Source organism: Myotis davidii, unplaced genomic scaffold (assembly GCF_000327345.1).
Source record: "Myotis davidii unplaced genomic scaffold, ASM32734v1 scaffold242, whole genome shotgun sequence".
In the NCBI taxonomy this organism is placed as follows: Eukaryota; Metazoa; Chordata; class Mammalia; order Chiroptera; family Vespertilionidae; genus Myotis; species Myotis davidii.
This window is the reverse complement of record NW_006295821.1, coordinates 1,924,126-1,933,940: the sequence shown is the minus strand read 5'-3', so window position 1 is coordinate 1,933,940 and position 9,815 is coordinate 1,924,126. Positions and strand designations below refer to the sequence as shown.

The following is a 9,815-nucleotide window of genomic DNA, read 5'->3' as shown; positions in this document are numbered from 1 at the left end:
GGGGGGGTGGTGGGGAGGAATGGCTGGTTTCTACATCTGAAAGGGCCAGACCTGCAGAAACACATACCTGTAGAGACACTAGATCAGTGATGGCGAACCTATAACACGTGTCAGAGGTGACACGCGAACTCATTTTTTTGTTTGATTTTTCTTTGTTAAATGGCATTTAAATATATAAAATAAATATCAAAAATAGAAGTCTTTGTTTTACTATGGTTGCAAATATCAAAAAAATTTCTATATGTGACATGGCACCAGAGTTAAGTTAGGGTTTTTCAAAATGCTGACACGCCGAGCTCAGAAGGTTCGCCATCACTGCACTAGATGAACGATTAAGAATCAGAACGACCTGGGGTCAAATCAAGCTCTGCCACTCATTAGCTCTGAGGCCAAGGTCATAGGATACGACAGTGTGACTATCCGTGACTCCTCCTGTGTTGTGGAGGATTAAAGGGAGAGTGGACCCTGGGCTGTTATAGTACATACAGCGAGTATAGAGTCAATGCTGATCATCAGGATATTTGAAGAGTAGAATATATTTCAAAAGTCAAACAGTAGACTATTCCCAAGGGTGACAAAATAACTGCTCTTAGTCCACTATTTCTGAGGTTTTGCTTATTTTTCCAAAGCATCTCTGTATTAAAAGAATAGCCTATCGTTTTCACGAACCCCAGAATTTTCATCATTTAGGTTTAATCTTAGTGAATGCTCAAAATGCACTGTGAAGTGCCTGCCACCTTCTGCAACTGATACACCAGCTCAGTTTGTTCCTGTTCAAACTATGTGATGTCTGAACTCAGACTTTCGCTGTACACTTTACATATGGAAATAGCAAAAGAAAAGACAATAATTTATTTTAACTTTATTTTTCAATTACAGTGAATATTCAATATTATTTTGTATTGGTTTCAGGTGTACAGCATAGTGGGTAGACATGTAATTTACAAAGTGATCTCCCCAATTAATCTAGTACCCATCTGACACCCTACATAGTTATTAGAATACTAGAGGCCCCGTGTACGAAAATTGCACACTGGGGAGGGCAGTCCCTCAGCCCGGCCTGTGCCCTCTCACTGACCAGGACCCCTTGGGAACGAGCCTAAGCCAGCAGTCAGACATCCCTCTCGCAGTCCAGGGCTCTCACAGTCCAGGACCAGTCTCTCCTTACTACCCACCTGCAGTGGAGGCAGGAGAGGCTCCTGCCACCACCTCTGCACTCACCAGCCGTGAGCCCGGCTTCTGGCTGAGCATCGCTCCCCCCGTGGGAGCACACTGACCACCAGAGGGGCAGCTCCTATGTTGAGCGTCTGCCCCCTGGTGGTCAGTGCACATCATAGCAACTGGTCGTTCCACCAATTGGTCGATTTGCATATTAGGGATTTATTAGATAGGATTATTGACTATATTCCCTATGCTGTACTTTACATCCTTGTGATCTTTGTAACTACCAATTTGTGCGCTTAATCCCTTCACCTTCTTCTTGCATCTCCCAGCCCTCCTGTCCTCTGGCAGCCATTACTTCGATCTCTGTATCTATGAATCTGTTTTGTTTGAGTAACTTTCTCCTTGTGTCAATTAGTTTCTGAGATGTGAAGCCAGAATGTTATACAAGGATAGTTGTCCAGTGGTGTTGCAAATATATTTTAGGTCTCTTTTTCTAGAAAAAAAAAATTATTTCACTGTGATTATTGACTTTTTTAAAGTTTATCTTCATTGTTGAATATATCCCCTTCCTTCCCCCTCCCCCCACCCCCACTGACCCCTTCTAGCCTGCTGATAATTGACTTTTAAAACTTACAGAAACTCATTTCTCTTTCAGGGCAACAGAGGACTCGGTTTTTATGGAGAAAAGGGTGACAAGGTAAAGGAAACAACAGATTAAAGCAGCCGCATGCAATGTGTAACAGTTAGGAAAGAAATTTCAATGACTATGTCTTATGCTATTCTCTTGAGGTGATGTTCAAATAGACCATTTGCACAGAAAGTAATTATTATAAAGTGCCATGTTATCATACGCACTTTGGTGATAGTTATGGAGCAGTAAGACAGCAATAAGACAGCGGAAGTGAACCAAGTAGGATGGCCCTGGACCTGTGGCACAGACATGACCTCAGCCATCTTCTAACATGGGGAGTCCAGGGATGACAGGAAACTGGCGCCAGAGCCACAGACTAACAAGCCAGGTCAGGGCCCAGGTGACATGGCAGGAAAGAGGACCACATGGACTGTTATCATTGCCCACAGTGCTGAGATTCAAAGACCGCATGACCTTTGAGAGGATCACTGGAGATCACTTATAGGAAAAGCTCAACATGGTGTCCACACCCAGTGAGCTAACCCTCACACAACCCCATCGCATTCCCCCACAAAACCTATAAAACAGATGTGTTCGTTTGGTGTCCTTTGAGCATTTTCATTTTGTTTTACATTTTACTTTTTGATTGAAGCGCACATTAAACTTTCACTACACAGGTGCGAAAAGTACTTTGTTCTTTGTGTTAATACCGTGCAAGTAACTACAAAAGAAAAACATTGGATGATGTAAATACATAAAAGTTTAAGTTCCTGTCCAATGAAATATAATAAAATAGCCAAATAACATAAAAAGAGGAAAAATCTGGGAAGAATAGTCACATTATATAGAATGGAAATGAAGTTAATGTCTGTAATGTATAAAAAGCTTATTCAAATTGTTAATAAAAAATAAAAAACCTTCAAGGCCCCCATAGATAAAGAGTATATGAACAAACAGTTTAGGTACTTTTTAGGTATAATATTAGCAGACACTCAGAATACACTATGGAGTACCACTTTCTGCCGCTAATACATCATTTCAATTTGTTCCTGTTCATATTATGTAAAGTCTGGGTTCAAACTGATATTATATAGTTTATACATGGAAATAGCAAAAGAAAAAAACAAGAATAACTTTCTTCCTGTGTCAATTAGTTCCCAGGAGATCAAGCAAGCATATGTCAGGGTAATTGTCCAGTGATGTTACAGATCTATACGTTCACCCTCTGTGTACCACATAGAAAAGTGATTCTTACTAATGATAAAAATGCAAATTAAAGCAAACTTTAGATATTATATTGGTTAAAGATGCTGCTTTCTATTATATAAAAACACCCTTACAGCCCTGGCCGGTTTGGCTCAGTGGATAGAGCATCAGCCTGAGGACTGAGGGGTCCTAGGTTCGATTCCGGTTAAGGGCATGTACCTTGGTTGCAGACACATCCCTAGTGGGGGGTGTGCAGAAGGCAGCTGATCGATGTTTCTAACTCTTTATCCCTCTCCCTTCCTCTCTGTAAAAAAATCAATAAAATGTATTTAAAAAGAAAAAAAAACAAAAACCCCTTACATGGTGAAGTAGTGGTATCAATAAAATGTATTTAAAAAGAAAAAAAAAAAAACCCTTACATGGTGAAGTAGTGGAGAAACTGGAGTTAATCACTCATTTCCTAAGCGTTTCTTATATCTATGTGCCAATCTAGGCAAACAATAGAGTGATACCTTTCAGGAGCCATAAAGACATTAAGCCCTCAGACCTAATAATTTCCTTGGATAGAAATTTATCGTAAGGAAGTAATTCCACAGAAGCAAATGCAGCCCCAAATTGTGAACAGCCCAACCAGCCTGTAGGCAGACATTCTAAATGATTATTGATGCAAGTGGGATACAAATAATTTTACGTTACGATTCTTTCATCTTAAACTCTGATTTTTATTTGGATTTATAAATAGAACACTGCAAAATTGGTGCGCATGTGATAAGTAATATGCAAAGAGACAAAAAGCAGTTTGTGGTGGGAGCATGCTTTTGCTAAAGTTTGGTAGTGTCTTCTCAATCTAAAGACTGCTGCTTTGCTATACAATTCACAGGGTGACATGGGCGCCCCAGGGCCCAACGGGCCTCCGTCAGACTTTCAACCGATCACCGGGCCCGGAAAGGTTACCGTCCCCCCGTACAAGGTAATGGGGCTCCGCCAAATAGGCTGTATTCTCAGTGGAACTAGAAGAAAGAAAGAGAGACAAGGGGGGAAAGGTAACTTTATTCGATCTTATTCAAACAGTCGCATGCAAAGAGGGAAAGGCCTCGCCAGGAAATTGTGGATGAAAGCACAACTATTCGTTCAGTCAAATAACCATGTCAGTCCATCATCTTAAACAATCGTGATGAATTTGAAGCAACACGAGGATCCATAACAAATCTCAAATCTATCTTTAAGTATGCGAGTCTCCCGTGTAGATGTAGGTTATGGTCAGAGCATAATTCAAACCCTGTACATGGAATTCTCTGACAAAACACTGTGATCTGCAAAACAAGCCCGCTTTTACTCTTCACTGACAGAGTCACGGTGGGGTTGTTGCTTGTTTATCCAGATTCATTTTCTGGCCCTTATAATGTCTATTACTGTTTCATTTAATTAAAAACATACTCTTGGAAGCCAGTAAAAATCACCATCCTGCTCTACCACTGACACGTTCGGATGGGCCACTTCACCTTCCTAAGCCTTCGTGTTCTGTTGTACCCACTGCAGATAGTAATGCAGATGCCAACCTTGTAGAGCTGTGGAGTGGACACAGGTGAAACGCCTAGTCTAAAGTCAGGCACGATCAATGGGAACCAAAATAAAAACCCCAAACCTAGAATATCATTCCCAACAATCAGGTATCTGTCAAGATGGGGTTTGGGTGCTTGGTCGTGGATGGGAGAGGCAGGTGTGACCACTGCCTTAGCGGTAGCTCAGTAGTAAGTGACTTGACCGTTGACAGAAATGGCCTGGAAGGTGGCTGGTGCTAGCAGACATGCCTGAGGAAAGCGAGTCAGAAGCAGGTGGTTGTGCACGGCTGAGAAAGTGAGACAGATATCCCTGGACAGCCATAGATAGATTCTGGGCAGACCTGTGGCTCCTAGTGGTGACCTGACCACCAGCCAGGTAGGATCTCTGTCCAGGAGCTGAGGATGGAGTGAGACCAAAGCAGGTTCAATCCTCACTGAGGTGCTCAAGCATCCAAAACACATTTCCTTCCTTTCCTGCCACCAACAGGGATTGTCCAGGGCTGGGGCCTGGCCAGCCTGCAGGGGGCAGTCTTGGTCAGCAGGGATCCGGGCACTGTCCTAGCAGTGATGGAGAGCTAGGACCTGGCCGGTCACATTTCTTTTGCCATTTTAAACCAAGAGAGGAAGAAAAAGAAAGATCATTTAGGGTTGACATTGCCTTCCAAAGCGACCTTTGCCTGGGGTTTCAATACATCCCAAATGTGTCTCTTCCTCAGAGAACCCTCCTTATAGTATTTTATTTAAATGAGTGTTGTCATTCGGGGCTTTTCTCTGGGCATATTCTCCCACCACAGGGTGGTATTATATGCCTGCCACTGTGGAGTCACAAAGGAAACCATGTAGAGACAGCCTTGCCATCACATCAAAAATAACACGATTTCATGTCTATCATGAAAATCCAAAAGAAATAACACATTTCTCCCTTGAATTGTGAAGCTGCAAAATTTAGATGCTTACTACAATTCATTTATAATGGTTGTTTCAGTTTTGTTCAGTACTTTTCACTTCATATCACAAAGCCTGATTAATTTTAAGTATCACTATTCTCAAATTAATGTGTTTCTTTTTTTTTTCATTTTCTTCACAGGGTGAAAAAGGAAGTAAGGGGGAAAAAGGAACAATAGTAAGTCGAGCAATAAAGAGGTTTCTTCCCCCTTGTGGTTCCCAAATTCTTGGCGATCCTATTGCCATGAGAATGTGCAGGGGTCCCAGGGACCCAGGGACTGTTGGTTCCCAACCCATTTGTCTACAGCGAGAAAGTGTTACCATTTATTTGTATCAGATATTTTTGTGTGTGTTCGTTGTTGTTGTTTTGTGTGTTTTTCAGAAAATAGTCTTCGAATGTCTTCCTTTTTTGCATAGTAAATACCGGTTAATCAACATTCTGTGAAGCTCATCAAATGAATCTAAATGCTTTTAAAAAGAAGATGTGTGGGTGGAGGGGGCTGGACAGGTGTGATGGGCTGGCTTCTGCTCTGGGGGGGTCTCAGCTGGGGGACCGCTCTGCCCTCTCTTCAGTCTTCGTCACGCCTGCCCTGGTATCCCCTGCCCTCCCACATGGCCACTTACCATGTGGCGGGGAGAGGTGCTACGCAGGCAGACTCAGATCCCTATTCCCTTCCTTCCAGAAGCTGGAAGAGAAAACCCCAGAGGCAGGCCAGCCTCAGGGCATGAGAAATGGGATTACTGCTGCAGGTAAAGAGAGAAGGTGCTGGCTGTGGCTCAGGTCTCTGTGTTCTCTCCTAGGGCATTTCCTTGAAGGGAGAAGAAGGAATCCTGGGCTTCCCAGGACCCCGGGTAATGCATGCATTCTATCACTGTGGCTTATTTTGTTTTGTTTTTATTTTTAAATGGGCATTATTTGGGTGGGGGTGGGGAGAAGAGAGCAGATTTTGGTTCACAGCAAATGGGCAGAGATATTTGCCTCATACCCCCTCTCCCTCTACACACGCAGCATCCCCCGCTGTCTGCGTCCCAAACCAGAATGTCCATTGGCAACAGTGGACAAGAGGAGCCTATATGGATGGGCACAACGTTATCGCCCATTAACTGTGGTTCTTAAAACTGCGCACCTCCATTTGGAGAAGGGTGGGAACAGAACACAAGCACATTTCTGCTTGTATTAGTTACGCCAGATTAATCTGTGGTGACAAAAATATAGACTGATTCCAGCACACAAGAAGATGATTTCTTGCTGCCCCAAGAATCCAACAAAAATGTCCCTAGTGGGGTGGGGAGGGGGCAGGGGAGTGTCTCCTCTTGAGGAGATTCAGCCCCCTGTGGCTCCCCTGCCCTAAGGCAGGCCTCCCTCCATCAGCCAGAACTCAGTCACCTGGCCAAACCTAGCTGCAGTGAGCTGGGAAATGTGGCCAAACCATGGGTCGGGAAGAAGAGAAAGTGTCCTTGTGGTGGTAGCCACTACCGCTAAAAAGACGTGTTACAATCTCCAAAAATAAGGACAGAGACTCATGAGCACTTTGGAACCCAGGACTTTTTTATCTTTACCATTTTCACCATCCCGTCTTTATGGATTTCTCCGTAGTTTGTGAAGTGGTAGACATGATGCATTATGTCAGCGGTTCTCAACCTGTGGGTCGCGACCCCTTTGGCGGTCGAACGACCCTTTCACAGGGGTCGCCTAAGACCATCCTGCATATCAGATATTTACATGACGATTCCTAACAGTAGCAAAATTACAGTTATGAAGTAGCAACGAAAATAATTTTATGGTTGGGTCACAACATGAGGAACTGTATGTAAAGGGCCAGAAGATTGAGAACCACTGCATTATGTGAAAGTGTCGCCAAAATGAGCCATCTCCTTTAGAGAAGAAAGGGGGTTTCAGATGGTTTCCATACTCTCATGATAAAGCGCTTTGTTTGAGTCCATGTCAGCTCATGGTGATGCCATGGGAAAAGCTGCTGCCTCTTCTAAGCTGTTATTGCTTCTGTTTTCTGTCCTCCCCAGGGCCCCCCGGGCACCTACGGTGACAGAGGTTCACAAGGAGAGAAAGTAAGTGCTCCAGGCCTGAAACATCTCACAGAAATCAAATAGGAAGACTGTGGAATTGGGGGCGGAGGGGGCGGGGGTTGCCCCAGATAAAAAACATTTACCATTTACCTGCATTTACCATGGCATCATCCCAGATCGTTCAGAATGCTGGAGTCAGATTGTTTACCTTTTTCTCATTTTTGCAAAGCAGCCCTTTGGTTTCTTCCTGTGGTTCTTTCCCTTCAGGCTTCCCCTCATCCAGCACCTGCAGCCACGGCTCCTGTACCTTCAGTGTCACCCCTGGCCTGGGCCACTGTGTGTCAGTCTCAGGAAGGTTGTCAGCGTGGTGACCAAGAGTTCACCTACATTTTTTACATGTTGATCTCACACACGTAGACACTTCGTTTATCTTTAATGATGACCCAATTACATATTTTTACCATGTGTTCTGTGGACAGATGTTTGGCACTTTTTTTAAGAAGAAAACATGTGAGAAATGCATTTGAATCTGGATCAGGCTTAGAACTGTCTGAACTCTGGGTCATATGAGAGAGTACACATAGAAATAGATTTTTTAATTAATTACCTATTACCTTCCCTAATTTGATTGTGGAATATGTAGCAGACCGTCTTTTTTTCACGGGCCCACAGCATTCTCCCTGAGGCAAACACTGGTAATAATTCTGTGGGTATTGTTTTAGACAACTCTTTCAGACAAGGACATGTATTTTTACGTGCATATAATTTAACAACAGAGAGTAACACTATCTGTATCATGCTGCCACTTGTTTTTTCATCCAATGGGCCCTAGAGATTATTCCGCATTAGCACGTTCACATCCACTGGTACATGGTTCTCTTCTCTTAACAAGCTGCATAGAATTGCAGTGAAAGGTCCTGCCACGTTTGCTTAACAGCCCATGCAGTGGCTTCCAGCTGCTTGCTATTTTCAGCAATCATGCAGTCGACATTATGGTACACGCATCTTGGTGCCCATGGGCTAGTATTTCCACATAGAAATAGACTATTTCAAAAAATCGATTCAGCCTCCAAATCGTGACTGCCCTGATTATGCTCACGACTCTGTTGCAGGATTGAAGAACCATAGGGATCCCAATAGCAGTGGGTCTCGTCAGTCCCTGGGACTACTGAGGGGACTTGGTCCCCCAGATTTGGTTTCTGGCCTCCTCAGCTCTAGACTCAGGCGCCTGCATCCCAAGTTCTGGTTTTGACCACTCACAAGGAGCCCCAAATTTGATTCTTTCCTGCAACTTCAATTGGCTTTATTTTTCCTATTCCTATCCTTTTACCCCAAACTCGGGCCAGGGATGACACCAGGGTTTGCCCTAATTACATCCACCTTCTCATGGCATTAGTACCTGATAGGAGTACCCCTAAAGGTCACATGCCTAGAAACAGCTGCTGTCCATGCAATACCCCCAACTAAAGGCCAAAGGCCAAATTCTAGTTTAAGGAGTACAGTAAGCAAGTGCTGTAAAGAGACAGAGGACTATGGCAAACATGAGCATTTAAAAGTAATTCATTTCAACCCACCCCACGAAACTAAAGTACTGCTGTTAATACTTTGTGTGCCTGCCATGTGCTAGTGAAATCATAATTATGATTTGTTTTTCTACACCCAACACTAAGGAGTTATGGTGTTTTTAAAATGCAGTTCAACATAGCCACCCCCTAGAACTCAAAACTTAATGAAAGACAAGATGTTCACCAGGCATGGACCACCTGGGGCGCCTAAATGCTGTGGTCCAGATGTTAGGATCTAAGGCTCACAATTTCCAGCTTGCTTCCTGCACTTGCAACAACTAGGGGAGATACAGATGCTTCCAATTAAGTGGGGCATCTCAGCTGCTGTGGGGGAATTGTTTCTTTGTGAAGATAAGAAATGCCCAGGATATACACACATGAATGGGTCATCCTGCGTTTTCGTGCCACCCCGCACCCACCTGTCTACCAGTTGCTATCTTACTGCCAAGTTGCTGTGGCTCCCCAACTAACATCTCAGTTGTACTCACAAACTTCGGTTTTAGGATGTAAAATGGAACCAGTAACCAAAGGCAGCTCCAAGGAGCAACTGTGCACACCAGCATTAATGCATTGAAATAGGATGAGCCAAAAAAAGAGAAGATTCTGGGAAGGATTTTGCTTGTTCTACAGGAGCAATCAGCTACCCCTCCCTCATCCCACCAGAGATTGATAGAACTTTAATTAGTTCTGGGGATGCCTGTGATTGCTGTTGATGGC

General features: G+C 43.7%; 1 protein-coding gene across 1 annotated transcript in view; it reads left to right on the top strand.

Annotated features, from left to right (window-relative positions):
• The window catches only part of COL4A2 (collagen type IV alpha 2), a 181,699-nt gene that overhangs the window by 122,647 nt on the left and 49,237 nt on the right, over nucleotides 1–9,815 (top strand). Inside the window, exons 12-16 of the mRNA XM_006770706.2 lie at nucleotides 1,820–1,861; nucleotides 3,882–3,971; nucleotides 5,651–5,686; nucleotides 6,310–6,360; nucleotides 7,531–7,575. Coding sequence (XP_006770769.1) covers nucleotides 1,820–1,861; nucleotides 3,882–3,971; nucleotides 5,651–5,686; nucleotides 6,310–6,360; nucleotides 7,531–7,575 — 264 coding nt within the window. The remainder of the gene's footprint in view (nucleotides 1–1,819; nucleotides 1,862–3,881; nucleotides 3,972–5,650; nucleotides 5,687–6,309; nucleotides 6,361–7,530; nucleotides 7,576–9,815) is intronic.